Raw genomic sequence first — 18,106 nt, forward strand, 5'->3', positions numbered from 1 at the left:
CATGACTTCAGATCTTCCCCCATATGATCATATCCCAAATATGTTCAGCCGTGGGGCTGGAAAGTTCAATGGGCTGTGGGAAAAACCATGGCTGGGAATTCCACTGGGGCAGCTATCCCTTCTGGGCCAACGAGAAGGCCTTCCATACCACCATTCCTCTTTCCCACTTTTTTTTTTTTTTTTTTTTTTTCACAGAAGGCTGCAGTTCTGTGAAAAGTAACATACCTTTTGGGGACTCTTGACATCTTTTCAGCCTAACGCTGTGCTGGACCAGAGCAGACATTCAATACATAAGTTTGTAATGAATGAATCCTCTAGGGATACATGCATGGTGTCCCTCCAAAATGTATACACACTTTAACAATTTTGAAAATGAAATGTATCTTAATGAACACTGCCTTTATCATTATTCAAAGTGTGTGTATATGGGTTTTTTTTGGACACCTTATATATCTCCAAAGGGAATGAGTAACAATTCAAACACTGTAAGTATAGGATAAATACCTAGAAGGATAGTTAACTGGGTTAAAAGGTATATACTTCTTTAATTTTGAAAGATGTTGCTAAGTTTACCTCAGTATATTTTTACTTCCCTTCAGTAGTGTGTGAGAGTCCTGACGCCCTGCTTCCTTGTTAATACTGAGTACTTTCCAACTTTTCAGTGCTTGCCAATTTGTTGGGCCTGAAATGGTACTGCATGGTTTCATATTGAATTTCCTTGATGAATAATGAAGCTGAAGATTTTTCACATCGGCCTTGTGTGATCCTCTCTGAAATGCCTGCTCATGTCTTTTCCTATTTTTTTTTCCTTTGGTAATTTGTCTTTTCCTTACCCACTTAGGAATTCTTTCAATATTCTGGACACTAATCATTTACTGGCTTCTATTAAGAACTTCAAAATACATCTAACAGTGCAAGTGGTTCCAAATGGGAATGTGAGCAAGCTGTGCCCAGTGGAAATTTACTCCCCATGTGCTTCCATCCTTTCCAAAAAAACGTATTTTAGTCAAATAGCTAAGCTTTTAGGCGATAGAAAAGGGAGCAAACAGCTGGTGGAAGGATTTTGTGAGCAGGAGATTTGCCTAGCCCTGGAAGCCATGGTGTAAAATGGGCCCTGAGATCCTTCAATTAGAAATTACCTCCTCCAAGCCCCGCTGGGGTGAAGAGCCCTTTCCTGAGCGTTATTCCCTGTGATATTCCCTGGGAAGACACAGATTGGAACTGGAGTCAGTCTCTGTCGGCAATAATGTTTCCCAGGACGAGTTAGTTGGAGAAGAGGACAGAATACTTGCCAGGTGATCTGTGGTTTAGTCCCTCACTGCCATTTTCTGGCCTTGTGTCTCTAAAAATAGATCACATTGAATGGAAATAATGATATTGGAAAGATCAAATGGGATCATAAATATGAAAGGCTGTGTAAATACATGGTATATTTTCTAGGCTCTTGAAGTAACTGGCACTGCCAGAGTGGGAAAACCTTGTTGAACTATAATCTTCAGGCCCCATCCCTTCTCCTAGCATCTGGTCTCCATTCTGGTGCATGACCATAGAGCAGTTTTCCCAGTGTGGTCTCTGAGCCAGCCTCATCTACATCACCAGGAATTGGTTAGAAATGCAAACTATTGGCCCCACCCTAAGAGCTACTGAATCAGAAACTTTGAAAGTGGGGCCCAGTAATCTGTTCTAATGAGCCCTGCAGTAATTCTGACCTGTGCTAAAGTTGGAGAACCACTGGCCTGGTGGGATGTGCCACGACTTTAAAGTCAGCAGGTTTTAAATCTTAACTTTCCCATTTGCCACTTGTGACATGAGCAAGTCACTAGACCTTGAAGTGGTATCTCCCTCCTGGGATTGCGGTGAGAAAGAAATGAGAGGGAGAATCCCAGATCTACTACTTTTTAGCTGTATGTCCTTTGGCAAGTTTCCTTGCCTCTTTTTTCTCATCTAAAAAGGTGGAATGGCAAGAATTAATACGTATGCACCGCTTACTATGTAACAGCCATTGCTGGCTTATATGTCCAAACAATTTAAAAAATTTATCTAACTGTGCACTGTCCTAAACCAGTGCATATTTTAATTTTATTTAATTTCTACAATAACCCTGTTTTACAATATCTATTTTACAATTGAGAAAACCAAAGCACAGGGAGGTTAAGTAACGGTTTCTTTTCCTTTTTTAACGTCCTTTTATTGATTTCAGAGAGAAAGGGAGAGGGGAGAGGGAGAGAGAGATGAAATATAATTGATGAGAGAAAATCATCCATTGGCTGCCTCCTGTAGTGCCCACCCTGGGGGTCAAGTCCACAACCCGGACATGTGCCCTGACTGGGACTGGAACCATGACCTCCTGGTTCATAGGTCAGTGCTCAACCACTGAGCCACGCTTGCGGGCTAAGTAACATTTTCAGAGTTACACAACTAGTGAGCTGGAATTCAAACCCAGGCAGTGTGCTGTGAAAGTCCTTGCCTTAAAGATAATACTTGGAAATAATTAGTTCTCAATTAATGTGTGATTGATGATAAAAAGATTGCCCGAAGCACAGTAGGTGCTTCATAGATCAACTCCCTTTCCCTTGCCTTGTGGCCTGGCTTCTTGAGAGCTTGCCGAGCTTTCTTGTAGTTGTGCTGCCCCCTTCTGCCCTGACTCTACTTACAAACCGCCACCCACCAGTAGGCAATTTTCCCTCCCGCCTCTTTTATGGTCACTTGGACGCTCTGAGCAAACCAGACAGGGGCTTGGCTTAATGGAAGATGACCACATGAGGCAGTTCAGGTGAAGCTACCCTCCTGTCACCCCACCCTACATGTTTTGGGGATGAATGACCAAGCTAGGAGAGGCTGTAGGCAAGTGGAAGCTCATTAGATCTGCCTCATTTGGGACACAACCTCCAAATTGCTTTTGCTCTCAAATTTCTAAGGGAATAGAATAGCTTTTTTCCCCCTTCTTCTTTTTTGCTCATTTTTTTCTTCAAATTAAAATGTACAACTGGGAAGTTTAACTCACAATATTACAGCAGTGTTTTTGTGTGTTTTTTTTCTTGCAAAAAGAATTTTTTTGGGGGGGCTGGGACAATAAAAAGCTTGTTCTCTTTCAATTCAGGGCCCCACTGATTGTTCTTAAAAATGCTCTTTGGTTTTGCTCTCAAGATGGCCTCCCCTGCTGGGCATGACTCACCAGCCTAGTGACTCAGAAGTGGCATCTAACAAGACCAGGCCTGTACAGAGCAGTGAGCGGACTTGGTGGCCAGGGGAGCCCACCTGGAGCTTCCCCTAAACCTGGTCAATGAGATGGAGCATCATTTTCATTACTGCACATTTATAATGGCCCTTGGTGCCTATTTATTTGAAGTATGAGGCTTGCCAGAGACATTACCTTGTTCTGGAAAGCTCCAATGCTTGAGTCCATCCTTGTCCCTCAACTGGGTGTGGCCTTAGGGTTACTGTGGGGCTTGACAGAGCTTTTGAGAATTTACCTGGCTTGGCTTGGAATGGCCACAGAATCAGGAGTTCTGTAAATACTGTGTCAGGAGGAAAAGTAAAGTTTCTTTTTATTTGAAGAGGTCTTCAAACCTCTTTCAACTTAATTTTTAAAATAAACTATCAATTAAGGATGGACAGAGAGATGGACAGATATGCAATAAAGAAAATATAGCAAAATGTGCTTAAAGATGCAGTTCACCATGCAATTCTTCCAACTCCCCCCCCCCCCCCCCCCCCGCTAATCCTCACCCAAGGACATGCTTAGAGACAGGGAATGGAAGAGGGAGGGAAGGAGGGAGGGAGGGAAAGAGAGAGAAAGAAACATTGATCAGTTGCCTTCATACACTCCCTGACTGGGGATCAAACCCATAACCCAGGAATGTGCCGTGTACCAGGAATTGACCCGGCAGCCTTTTGGTCGGTGCATGGGACGGGAGCCACTCCGACTGGGCTCTTCCAACCTTTTTATATTTGAAACTTTTCAAAATGCACCACACTCTTAAAAAAAAAAAATACTTCCTCTTTAATATAAATAGCCACCCTTTCTGACTCCCCAGCCTTAGTCTTTTTTCCTGGGAAGCCTGCTTGATTAAAAAGGGCCTGGAGTGAGACTGGCAGGGGTGAGCTGCTCCTTTATGTCAAGGGCTTTATATTATTTGTAATTCTCACAATAGCACCGGCTAGTTATTATTTTCTGCATTTTATGAGGAAACTGAGGTGCAGAGGGGTAAACTTGATCCAGGTCACAAGGTACTAATATTAGTCTTTAGAGCATTTATGGAGCCCTTACTTTGTGTGTCAGGCTGTGTGTTATGTATTTTACTTGCATTAACTCGTTGGAGCCTCACCCAAGCCTAGCAGGTAGGTACCATTATTACTTCATTGGAAAGTAGAGAATTGGAGAGCTGCAAGAACATGTCACCGCTTACTCTAGGGGCCAGTAAGGGGCAGAACCCATGTCTGAGTTAAGTCTCTTCTGCTTTAGAGCCCCTGCCTCCCTACTCAGGCCCAGGCCTTGGCACTCCTCTTCCTAGTTCAGTACATCAGCATACCTTCTGGAACCCTCTTGCCCTGAGACCACAGCTCTTTGAGGACAGAGAATGTTTTGTTCCGCACTGTGTTATTGCCAGTGTTCAGAGCGGTGCCTGGCACAATGAATATTTATTGAGTGAAAGGGTGAATGAATGGTGGCTTCTCACCACCTACTTCTTCCCTAACCCTCTCAGCCTCTAAAAGTGGCCCTGCTAGGCATGTTTAGGCTGTGCTGGACTTGGTCCTTGGAGCTAGAGATGCCTGTTCCCTTGATGTGATTTATGGGCCAACATAGCTCATTTGGTAGCAGCAAGGAATTTTAATGAAGGTAGATTTTCTTCATTGGTCTTATGTTGTCAGAGAAGTGCAGAAAAGTATTATCCACTGCAAGGAGAGAGGGGAGCAAAATTTAAATAATTATAATTTCCCCCAAATTTCAGGGAGTCCTTAAATTGTGGCAGCTAGAAACCAACTCCAAAAACTCTAGTGCCAATGATAGCTTTCATTCTATAGCTATATTTGACTGTAGTCATGAACTAGTGAACACTAGCAATTAGTTCTTGTAAGTGTGCCCAAGCATGTTGATAATTGTAATATTATATTTATATAGTGCTTAGTTACAAAGTATCACATCTGTTTTCCCTTTTGATCTTCTGAACAGCCTGGTACATACAGAGGCAGGCATGATTAGCCTCTCATTACAGATGAGGAAACTCGTGTCAGAGAGGCTAAGCCACCTGCCCTACACCACTCAGTTAATAGTGGTAGAGATAGGCCTTCAACGCTCCTGCCTTAACTCCTACTCCAGCAAATTTTCCACGTCAGTATTGTATGTAACCCAGCAATTTCTGGGGGTGAGAGCAATAGGTAGCTATATTTCTTTTTGTTGCCCGTCATCCATCTTAGTGAGGCCCTCAATTGGGTCAGTTAATCTTTTTGGATAATCTTTTTGGATATCTGTATAATGGGGAATAAACAGCACCCATCAGTGAGTGTACTGGGAGCAGAGGAGTTTATGAGGATCCCAAACTTAAAAAACAATTTCAGAGTGAAGATGTTTGGAAGGGACCATAACGATCCTAACCAATTTTCATAAAATAAGTTAAATATCAACTCCCCTGGCCACTTTATAAAAAATGGCACCTCTGCTCCCTCATAACCATGCTTCATTTTTCTTCATATTAGTCACTGACATTCATTATATGCTTAAATTGGCTTGTTTAGTGTCTGTTTGAATCCTCCCACCAGAGTGTAATAGCCGTGAGAGCAGGGACTTGGTCTGTTTTTTGTATTCCTGAATTCCTAACCAGTAGACTAGTGCCTGGCCCAAATACCATTTGGTAGGAAGGAAAAGAGGGGAAAAGGGAGAGAAGGAAGGAAGGAAGGAAGGAAGGAAGGAAGGAAGGAAGGAAGGAAGGAAGGAAGGAATGAATCTGAGCTGTGTAATGATTGAAAGTAAGGTTGAATTGGATGATTGAAAGATTCACTCAAAACTTCCTTGTCCTCTAACAGAGGGGACACATGATCTGGTTTCCTCATACCCATTTCTGGCTCAGTGACTCAGTGGCTTAAAACCAATCACTAAAGCCTCCTTGAGTATCAGCTTACATCAGGGTGAAGTGGGTTTAATAACCGTGTCCATGCAGCATTCATAGGTCATTGTGTATCGTACTGTATGCGTTTATTGTAACGTCTGTGAGCAGCTTGAGTGAGGACAGAGGCTAGTCCCTGGTCCACAGAGAGGTAAATATTGAATGAATGAATATGTAAGAGGAAACAAGGTGCAGGGGTCTAGTCCCCCTCCAGAGTTAAGATCTCTATTTGAAAGTAAGCCGGGTGCATGGCACAGACATTCCCCTTTGAACTTGAACCACATCTCTCCAGAGGTGTGGAGGTGCTTAACAGGCTTGTTCCCTAACCTCAGGGAAGGAAAGGCATGCCTAGGCTCCAGATCCGATTCCATGCCGTGTTTTGGAAGTTGTGTTTACGTCTGCCTTCATCTCTAGCCTTTCCGCTCCAGCATAAGCAAAATTATAACCCTGCACACTGACTTGCATGCAGTTATCAGAGCCCCGTGCTCCTCTGTTGAGGGACTTCGCCCCTGAGGCCACTGCCTGTCTGTGAATGACAAATCGAAAGTCAGGGTTGGAGAATCAGCCGGACTTTTCCTGCCCGTTTGCAGCAGAGGGAGGAAGGAGAGGATGAGAGATTCTGAAAATAAAGGTAAGGGCCCACTGCAGAGGGGAGTCAGAGAGATGCTAGAGATGCGATTGTCCTCCACGGACGTGTTTCGCGTGTATTAGTGACTAGGGTAGCATCACTGTGCACATATCATTTTAACATTCCTCGTTACATAATAAACATGACTTTTTGAAAAAACTGGCTTCTAAAAAATTATAGAAAAATTAAAACGACTGGCTTTGGGCTTCCAAATAGTGTGTCATTCAATTTTCCATTCTTGTGCGACTAAAAACCTTATTTTTGCATTCTTCATTTAAGCTTAGATGAGGAACACGTTTCCACCTCACAGATTTCTTCCATCAGCTCTCAGGGTCTTGGTAATTTTATATTGTGTTTGGTAATTTTATATATTAAATTTATAGTGTTCACAGTAGTTAATGTGTAGGTTTTCAGTGCGTTATTGGAGTTGGAATAGCTGATATACTTTGGACTTACGTAGTTTGGGTTCTCAAGAAAAGCGATGACTGGGGAGCCCTTACTGAACATTAATCTTTTTAGGAGCGCCCAATGGGGCGCTTTCCCTGACCTTCAGAACTGTTTACCTTGCAGAGAGGAATTCGGATGCAAACTCCCCCCACTCCGCCAGCCTCCACCCCCTAGATCATCAGCATGTTAACATCCCCCCACCCCCTGGCACTCTAATTCCCTCGGAGGTTTGGTGGAGGAGAGAAACGGTTTTAAATTCTGAGGCTGCTTAATATTTCTGCCGCAGTTGGGGGAGGAGCGATAGACCCCAAGGTCTCAGGAGGCTCCCCGTGCTCCCTGATCCTGTTTCCAGGACGGAGCCCTCCCTTTCTGCTGCGTTGGTCCAGCTCCTGGTGCGGGTGCCCGGAGGCAGGCGCAGGGGCTGCGGGCTCCCGGGTAGCTCCCGGGTGGCCGCCGAGCAGAGGACGCCATCTCTGCGGGTTGGTGCCCTGCCGCTGCTTCCTGAGCGCTAATTTTAGGGTTTGCCTGCCTCCTCCCCCCCTCCCCTCAACCCCCCTCCACGCTTTCGCGATTCTCTCCCGGGAGCCACTGCTCATCCATTTGCACAAGACTCTCTTCTCTCTGTGCCGTCTGCGTTAAGGAGACCGGGCACTTTGCCCTTGGGGACCAGGCTTGGGTGGCAGGTGGAGGCGGCGCACAAGCAGGTTACTGGCAGCCAAGTGAAGTTATTTGGGTGATCCATGCAAGGACAGGGGCCCCCAAAGGCCTCCTTCCTGTGCACAGGGTCTCGGGTTTAGCCTCCTGACCTGTCCCCAGTCGCTGTCTCTGGCTTGTTATAAGATCCCAAATTAAAAATAAGAAAAGAAAACAAAACCATAACACACACACACACACACACACCATACGCAGTCTGTCAGCGAGGAGACTGGTATTTTAAGCTACCAAGCTGTTTGTAGTGCAGGCTCTTAGCTTGCACTGTCAGTAATCGAGGCTCAAAAGAGGGCTGGGGTAGGTGCTGTTGGTAGTAGTACCATCTAGGAGTCTCTGGGTCATTCATATCCACGTATTGATCCATGTGGTTTAGATGTTAAAATTTTAATGAAGCAGCCTTAGCCGGGAAGAAAACAGCTATGCATGGGCCTGGTAAGTGGGAAGAGGGCCTACCTACTACTGTTTCTAAGCCAGCCTCTGACAGACAAAACCTGTGCGTGTGTAAGAGAACTATTTTAAATGAACTCAAGAAGAACGTTGGCGTTTCCTGTGTTGTTTTCAGTGGCTGGAGAAAGGGTTCCTAGAAAGAACAAATTTGTTTATATGCCATGTCATGCTAGGCCAGTGGCATGATTTCGAAAAAAAATTAAGGCTGTCTGAATTGGAGGCGGTGGTTGTGGTTAATATTCACCAGGGGTTGGAGGTGAAGCTGTTACACGGTTTCCCAGTGTAACAGCATGTTTCCAGTTTGGAATCCCAGCTGCTTTTCTGAAGTGAGTTGGTATTTGGAACTTTTGTTTCACTTTGTTTCGAAAAGAGCCTTTGGTTGGGAGTCAGAATAGTTAGGTTTCTGGCTTGTTCCGCCACAAACTCATTCGTGACCTAGGACTTTGTTTTTTTGGATCTCAGTTTCCTTATTTCAAAAATGGAGAAATGTTAGACCAGCTCACTGTTCTTCAGATTGTGGGCAGTAAGAAAGCCATTTAGTGAGCCTCAGGCAACACTTAGAAAGATGAAATTGAATAGAAAATGGTAGAAACCATTGCACATGGTAAGGGTAAATATTGTTTCCGGAAACTTCTGTTTTAGATATTTACGTTTGTTTTGGTAGGTAAGTATGGGCTATATTGACGTCAGGTTCTATTTCCCATTGTGAATCCTCACTAAGTCAAAAGGAGAAACACTGAAATAAATCATAACTTCTTTAATTTAGTTTGCAAGGAGTCTGTGAAATGCAATTTTATATGCATGTCCTTTTTGCTTATATATGAGAATATTTATAGTTTTCTTCAGATTTTCAAAGGGTGTATAAGCCCCCAAACAGGTTATAAATTATTATATTTTTTCCCAAACCTCTTCCTAGCTAAATTCTTAGAGATGAAAGAATCCTTTCATGCTGGGAGGTGGTTAAGTGTTGACAGAGACCAGCTGAGAATGTGATGTGACGTGGTGTGTGTGTGTATGTAGTATGTGTGTGTGCATGTTGAAGAGCGGGTGTGATCATGCTAACCATACCATGAGAACTCTTTGTGGGTTGCAAAGAATCAGTTGGAGACCTGACTATGAAACATAAATATACTAAAAATTAGAGTTTTTGTGCTGAAAAGTACTACAGAAAAACTATTAAAATGTGATTTTTTTCAGAAGTCAACTCTCCTTGCAAAGACCAAAAAAGAAAGAGAGGTAACGTTTAAAGAGATTGACAGAGGCAAATAAATACTCAGGATGTTGGTAGGAGAAACTGAATTTTTATAAGCTACCATCACATGACTAGTGTTCAGTAAATGTTAAATTGTAGTTTAATAAATGTCATTCTTTGTCCTATTTTTGGTATATGTTGTCTTAAGACAGTTGGGCGAGGCTGTCTTTTTTATTTTTTTAAAGAAGAATTTTCTTTTTTAAAAATATATTTTTATTGATTTCAGAGAGGAAGGGAGAGGGGGAGAGGGATAGAAACATCAGTGATGGGAGAGAGGGATAGAAACATCAGTGATGAGAGAGAATCATGGATCGACTGCCTCCTGCAAGCCCTCTACTGGGGATTGAGCCTGCAACCCTGGGCATGTGCCCTGACTGGTAATCGAACCATGACCTCCTGGTTCAACTACTGAGCCACACTGACTGGGCTGAGGCTGTTTTATACAAGAGACACTGTGTAACATTTACCCAGCATATCTCAAAAGGCTTTTTAAGCCAGAAAAAAATTTGTATAAGGCTACTAAGAAGAAAATAGTTGAATGAGTTAATAAGCAGGTATTAACAAACATGACAGCTAGTTATAATAATAACCATAGCTTCTATTTAACTAATAAGTAGTACATGAAAAGCTGTCTGCAAAGAGCTTTACATATTGTCACAACATTGATAGGTAGGGGGTATTTTATACGTAAAAAAATGGATTAGGAATTGTGTACAGGGATACAGCTAGTAAGTAGCAGAGCTAGGATTCAAACCCAGGCCATTTTATCTCCAAAACCATTCATTCACTTGGTAGACAAGGCTTGAGAATAAGTAGCATGGCGACGTGTAGAACTTTGAATAAAATTTTCAACATCATTTATTATTAGAATTAAATTACTTGTTATAAAAGGGAAATGTGAACCTTAGAGAATGATAGCTTTTGACTAATTTTCTAGATTGTGTTTATTTGCAAAGACATCTTAAGTCCAGCTCCAAATTTTTCTTTTATTTAGTAAGTTCTCTGAGTATTTTATACAACAAAGTTTTAGAAACAGCTATGAAAGGATAGGAGTGGAGAATTTGAAAATTTGGGTGGAAATTTTTTTTCCTACAAGGTTTCAGGACAAATAGTTCTTTCGATTTTTCTGCTGTTTTTTTATATTTTATCTCAAAATAACAAACATGACATTTTGTAAGCAAATGAAGTTATGTATAGCATATTTTAATGTGTTAAAACTAGGATTAGAGCATTGGTCTATGCTAGTGGCAAGTGGAAACTGCATATCCAAGGCCCGCTCTTGTCTTGAAACACATCAGGAACATCTGTTTTTTATTCCCCTTCCTATCTAATAATAGACAAACATGGTAATTAACCGTAACTTCACTACCCTTCCCATTGGCTAATCAGTTCCTGAAATAATTTGATTACTATTGAATTTTATTATAGAGTCTGTTTGAAAGTTTGAATACGGTCAGATCCAGACTTTTAGGCCCTAACTATTAAAAAGACTCTGGTGTTCATACCCAAGTCTGTAATTCAAAATAAAATAAGTGTAAGGAAGTCCAAAAACATTGTGCATTTTTTTAACCATCACATCTACTTTGATACTTTTAGAGAACTCAGATTCTTTCCAGGATTTTTTTGTTATTGCTTCTTATGACTGTGTGGGTTGAGGAAGTGATATTTTGGCTGGGTAATCTGTGAAATGGCTGTGTGATTTTTTTTTGGTCTCACAGCTAGTATGTGATAAAGCTGGTTTTACAGCCTGGGTAAGTCTGGTGGTTCACAAATGGGCATGGAACTACTTCCAGTGGGAAACTGGAAATATGCGTTCACTGGGCAGACACCAGAAATGCTCAATGTACTGGAATGTTCCAGATTATTCTGTCCCATGACAAATTATCTCATGTTTTGTGCAACTTTCAAATGTTTTGTTGAAGAGGTAAGTAAAAACCTTCTATAATTTTCTGAGCTTAGAACATAAGTTGGTTTTATATATACACTGAAATGACCAGGATTAAAAATGCTGTGTGACTCGAGGAAAGATTGTACTTAATTTTGTTCAGAACATCACTTACCCAAAGTGACACCACTTGCATTTGACATTACAGTACAACACACCTGTCTCATTCAATGTACATACAAGTGCATGTATGTGACTACTTTATTATGTTCCCTGACATAATCCTGCTTAATTATTTACATATTGAAATGCATATTGTTTTATTATAAACTAGTGGCCTGGTGCACAGATACGTGCACATTGAAAGGAAATTAATTAGAAGAAATATTTTAATATCACTATTTGCCTTTTCTCTATAATAGAACTGCCAACCAAATTCATGATTGACAATGACAGATGGAAACATGTGTGCGATTGGCACCAGTGAGAGCTTTATATATATTGCACATGCATGAGTCAACGTTTATTTTTAAATTGCCAGTGCACATCATATGTACTGGCCAGTCAGTCGGTTGGGCAGTCAGACGGACGTATGGTTGGTCACTTACCTTTTGTAGAAATAGATAACTTGTCTTCCACTTCTCTTTTACATTATAGTTGGTACATTATATATCTTATTTTTCAATATGTTGTGTTACGTAGTTTATTTTATCTTTGAGTTTCATTTTGAGATACTAAACAGGGAACTATAAAATATGTAATATATTTATGTATATTTGTGTTACCTGGAGTTTATAAAAACTTTATTTTGGCCTCCTTAATATTAAAAAAGTTTGACCCAACATTAAAAGTTTTTGAGATTATATACTCAATTATATGTTTACTAGAGGCCCAGTCCATGAAATTCGTGCATGGGTAGGGTTTTTAGGCTTGACCCGTGATCGGGGCCAATTGGAGCCTTCCATCTGCTGGCCAGGGCCTCCCTTCCCGGGTTGCTGGCTGTTGGTGGTCAGCACATGTCATTCTGCACTGCCTCCTGGTGGTCAGCACATGTCATAGCAAGCGATCGAATTCCCGGTCTCTGGGTTGAACTCCCAAGGGGACAATTTGCATATTAGAGTTTTATAGATATAAATAGTTCATTTAAAAATATTTAGACCTATCTATAGCAATGAGATTGAGCTGTGCACAAACTACCCTCTTTTTTTAAAAAAATAAATCTTTATTGTATAAGACATTACACATGTCCCCTTTTCCCCCCATTGGTCCCTTCTAACTCCCCCCCAAACCCGTCCCAGGCTTTCACCACCCAATTATCTGTCCATGGGTTATGCATATATGCATACAAGTTCTTTGGTTGATCTCCTCCCACCCACCCACCCCTGCCTTCCCTCTGAGATTCGACAGTCTGTTCCATGTTTCTATGTCTCTGGATCTGTTTTGTTCATCAGTTTATTTTGTTCATTAGGTTCCACATATGAGTGAGATCATGTGATACTTGTCTTTCTCTGACTGGCTTATTTCGCTTAGCATAATACTCTCCAGGTCCCTGCATGCTGTCTCAAAGGGTAAGAGATCCTTCTTTTTTACTGCTGCATAGTATTCTATGGTGTAAATGTACCATAGCTTTAAAAATATATATATATTTCTATTGATTTCAGAGAGGAAGGGAGAGGGAGAGAGAGATAGAAACATCAATGATGAGAGAGAATCATTGATTGGCTGCCTCCTGCATGTCCCACACCAGAGATCGAGCCCGAAACCTGGGCATGTGTCCTGACCGGGAATGAAACAGTGACCTCCTGGTTCACAGATCGACACTCAACCACTGTCCTACACCAGCCAGGCTGTACCACAGCTTTTTTATCCACTCATCTACTGATGGGCACTTGGGCTATTTTCAGATCTTAGCTATTATAAATTGCACTGCCATGAACATAGGGGTGCATACATTCTTTCTGACTGGTGTTTTGGATCTCTTAGGATATATTCCTAGAAGTGGGATCACAGGGTCAAATGGGAGCTCCATATTTAATTTTTTGAAGAAGCTCCATACTGTTTTCCATAATGGGCTGCAGCAGTCTGCATTCCCATCAGCAGTATACACGGGTTCCCTTTTCTCCACATCATCGCCAGCACTTGTCATTTGTTGATTTCTTGATGGTAGCCATTCTGACAAGTGTGAGGTGATACCTCATTGTCTTTTCAATTTTCATCTCTCTGATGATCAGTGACTTGGAGCATTTTTTCATATGTCTCTTGGCTATCTGTATGTCCACTTTGGAGAAGTGTCTATTTAGGTCCTTTGTCTATTTTTTGATTGGATTGTTTGTCTTCCTTTTGTTAAGCTCTCCAGACCAGCACTTTTGCTTTCTGGGAATTATTTGATAACTGCTTCTATTTCATCATTTGTTATTGGCCTATTCAGGTTTTCTTATTCAATTTTAGAAGATTGTATTTTTTTAGGAATTTGTCTATTTCATCCATATTGTCCAGCTTGTTGGGATATAGTTGTTCATAGTATTGAACAACTAATTAATACAAATCCTTTGTATTTCTGTTGCACTCTTACATTGATGTTTCTCTCTCTCTCCTTCTCCCTTCCCTTCTCTCTAAAAATCAATAAAAAATCTTTAAAAAATAAATTAAATAAATTAAAAATGTGGACTATATTACAAAATAAAATCAGCAGAGCAAAACACCAAGATACCAATGACATTTTCAAAATCTTATAAATAATAAACGGTATGTACAGTTGATTTCTAGTTACTGTTTCTTTTTTTTTTTTCCAGACTTAAAAAAAAGTTTATTAGTGAAAGGGGCTGTGGGGTGGTGGGCTCTCTAGTTACTGTTTCTTGCTTATTCAAAGCTTGTCTGTATCTTCTTTACCCATATTTTTTCTGAAGTGATTATAAATTTTTGTTGCTTTCTTCCAAAGAATATGGACTTTTTCATTTTCGTGAGTCTGACCCTACATTCAAATGTTTAATACTTTTGTTTTTTTAATAATTTGGAATTGTCAACTCTCACCTCCCAAGTTTAATGCAATTCTAAAATATACAAAATAACTTGAATGATTAAGTTACAAAACATTCCATAAAATTTGTTAGCATAGCTTTCACCCAGCCTTTTACCATAGCTGAGTAGGTATTTTTTCAACATCCTTCCCAGGATTTAGGATTATGTATAGGTGCTGCTGGTCACACTCATGGGCTTCATGTCACTCTGCCCATGTCCTTAAATCTCAAATCCAAGGTCAGTTAATTCAAATCCAAGGTCAGTTAATTCACTCATTCATCTCATCTTTTTGCACTAGGCTCTCCTTCCTTCTCAAATATACACTATGATAGTTCTAGGAATTAGGGTAGGGCAATAAATAGCTCTATTCAAGTGTGACCTAAAACTGAAGGGTGACCAGGTGATCGGTGCCTTACCCAAATGTGGGAATGTTTTTCTTGTTACCCCAAATGTTGTATTAGAATTAACTAAACAACCAAAAAAGCACTTATTTTTCAGTCTTTTCAGATGTGTCTCTCTACTCCAATGCTGGTTTTTTAGGCACATTCAGTTTGTGAAAATTCATTGAGCTGAACACATGATTTGATTCATGCTTCAGTATGTCTATTACACTTCTGTGGAAAATTTTAAAAGAACTAACATGCTATTGTTAAAAAAAAAAAAAAAAAAAAAAGGAAAAAGTGCCAAGGGCAAAAAAGCTTGAGAACCACTGATCAGGTTCAGCTTCCAATCCCAGAATGATTAGGGATGAGGACACTAAAGCTTGGAAGGGGAAACTTACTTGAGGGTTGGGGGAGTGTCTCATACAATAGGGACTGACACTCAGGCCTCTGACTCTAGTTCTGTCTTACTTTTCTTACCTTTCAGAAAGGGGGTGAGGAAAAACCCAGCACGCACTAACAGCGAGCTGGATGACATTCGCAGAACCCCAGATGCATCTTGCATGAGTCATCACTTAACTTCCCTACTCTATTTTGCCATCTTCAACCTCTTCCCTGGTCATTTAAAAACAGACACTTTTATCTCATGAGAACTTGGGGATGGTTATTTTATGACCTAAGAATTATTTGACTACATATGCTTAGAAAAAAGGGTAATTCATGCCTGTGAAATCTAACAGGAGCCCAGCACAAGGTAGTTTGTTTCCCTTTCTAAGCCATTTTTAGTTTGGTGCTGTGTGGTTTAAATTTAGAAAACTTTTTCCAAACTGGGGGTTGTGGGGCGGGGGTGTTGGTGCAGAGAATGAACTCAGCTGTGATGCCTGCTGCAGCGAGTTAAATGGTAAAATCTGAAAACCAGTATTAAAGGAGAGGGCTCTCAAGAGGGGGGGGATGCAGGAGAGCCGACTCACCTTAATTGGAGTGGTGGGGGGCAGTAAGGAGAAAGAAGCAGTTGGAGATAGCTCCTCTTTTCCTCCTGCTTCTATGGGGCGTGGCCTGTTGAGGATGTGGTGGGGGTATTTTGTACACACACACACACACACACACACACACACACAATCACACACACATATAACTTGGCTTGGAATTGATAAGTGCATCATTTTGTCATCCTGGATTTATTTTAATTCCTCAAAGGCTGGATTTTGAGTTCTCAACATTCTGTTCCTTCCACCTGAGTGTATTTCCCCTCCGCTTTGCCTGGCTCAGTTCTACTCTTTCAAAAAGTACCTTCTTCTTGAAGGCTTTCTCTGACTCCAGGTCCCGTCCCTGTGTTCTGCTTTATAACACCTAGCATAATGCTTGACACGTAGTAAGTACTCAATATATTGTAATTTAAAAGTATATGTTTCCCAAAAGGAAATTATGAAAATTCAAAAAGCACAAGAACAACTGTAAGAACCTTCTATCATTCCATCCCTAGAGATAACTGCTGTTAAAGCTTGAGTGTATTCCCTTTCTGTGATATCTTTATGTATCCATATATGTGTTTTACTTGGTTGAGATCATTTTTTTTTCAGTTAACATGACTGCCAACTTTCTACATTTTTAGTGTCTGAAAATACTACAAAATTTATAATATTTCATAACAATAACCTGGCCTTCAGTTATTAAAAGGAGATTTAGATACTGGCACTTTTAACAATTCAAACTCTACTTAACAGGAAAGTATGTTATTTATTTAGGAGGCTAATTCAAGTTTCAGAGTAAATAAATGATATAATGGATAGAGCACACATTGACCTACCTACCTACCTTCCTTCCTTCCTTCCTTTCTTCCTCCCTCCCTCCCTCCCTCCCTCCCTCCCTCCCTCCCTCCCTCCCTGCCTTCCTTGCCTTCCTTGTTTATTTTGGTGGATTATTTTAGATTTTTAAAGAAATGAGGCATCCAGGGGGAATGAAAAATCGATTGTTCTAAAAGTTAAGACATCTGAGATTTTCCTACTTACAGCCCAGCCATTGAATCACTTTGAATCAGTCATTTCACACTGCACTATGCCTATCACAAAGTCGATGCCCAGCATATTTTTATGGAATCATTTAATGTATCCTGTACCCCCAGCAACTTGGGGGATCAGTGAATATGTGCTACATGAAACTGACTTCCTGTGTGTGTATTATTCTCTCACAAAACCAGAACCTGATTTTCATTTTGTTAATTAGTATTCTGCATCTGTCATTTGGATAGCAAAATTCCAAGTTAGATAGAACAGTGGTCATCTGGTTTTGTTTGTTTGCTTTTTGTGACCATCTTAGGGTTGGAAAGCCCATAGACCACCTTTTTCATCTTGTTGGATAAATGTCAAAAACTATAGCAGAACTGATGAGAGGAATGTGTTGGGCTTGATGAAACTCTAGGGAGGTGATGCACATAAATTTAAAATCTTAGATATAGAAAGTAGGTTATTAATACATTTAAGAAACAAGTTGGAGGGACTTCCAGTCAAGATGGCGATGTAGGTAAATGCCGTACTCACATCTTTCTTGAATAGAAAACCAACACCACTATGCTCCAGTCTTGCAGGCAAAGGTTTAAAGGTTATAGAAAAGCTCTAACATCATCTGAATAGTGAGGAGCTTAAAATATACTTACCACAACTTGGGCAATTTGTTCTTGTAATTTGTGATCTAACGCTTTCTTTTGAGAACTTCCCCATCTAGTGTTTCACCAACACACGGCTCCCTGTACTCTGTACCACATGGGCCTGGTGATTTCAGAGCCAAAGGTGAAAGTGTCATGTTCTTTTATTCATAAACAATATCTAGCCCAAAGGAAATAATCTTTAAAATGATGATCCGTAATTCTTTCAGAAAAAAATGATTTGCAGTGTATGAATTTTCTACTGAGATAAAAAAGTCAAAATTTTCCAACTAAAATGATTTTAAAAGGTTATAAGTCTGTGTGTTTTCCTTAACCCAGTAGAAGTGGTTTTATTTGCATAGGAAAATAGTTACTGCTATTTATAATTACTGACAACTTTATTGGCTGGATTCATATTAAGCAGTGTGATGGAATACTAAGAGCTCTGATATGGACTGGTCAGTCCCCTATATAGTATAGTTGTATCTCTGTGGCCTTACACAGTTATAAATGCAATGGTTAACCTTCGTTGGGTGCTAAGCAGTATACAGAGCAGTTTCCCATATGTCTTTCGTGGACTCTTCCAAGTGGCA

General features: G+C 40.7%; 1 protein-coding gene across 2 annotated transcripts in view; it reads left to right on the forward strand.

Annotated features, from left to right (window-relative positions):
* DNAJC6 (DnaJ heat shock protein family (Hsp40) member C6) overlaps positions 1-18,106 on the forward strand; it is a 122,105-nt gene that overhangs the window by 3,668 nt on the left and 100,331 nt on the right. The window contains exon 1 of one of the 2 annotated variants that reach the window (XM_070405293.1): positions 6,528-6,735. The exons of the other annotated variant lie outside the window; for it this stretch is intronic. Coding sequence (XP_070261394.1) covers positions 6,714-6,735 — 22 coding nt within the window. The 5' untranslated portion in view covers positions 6,528-6,713. Of the gene's footprint in view, positions 1-6,527; positions 6,736-18,106 lie in introns of those variants that run through there. 2 annotated transcript variants of the gene reach the window in all.

This window comes from Myotis yumanensis, unplaced genomic scaffold (genome assembly GCF_028538775.1).
Source record: "Myotis yumanensis isolate MYYU_CA2020_CCGP unplaced genomic scaffold, mMyoYum1.0.hap1 SCAF_2, whole genome shotgun sequence".
NCBI lineage: Eukaryota > Metazoa > Chordata > Mammalia > Chiroptera > Vespertilionidae > Myotis > Myotis yumanensis.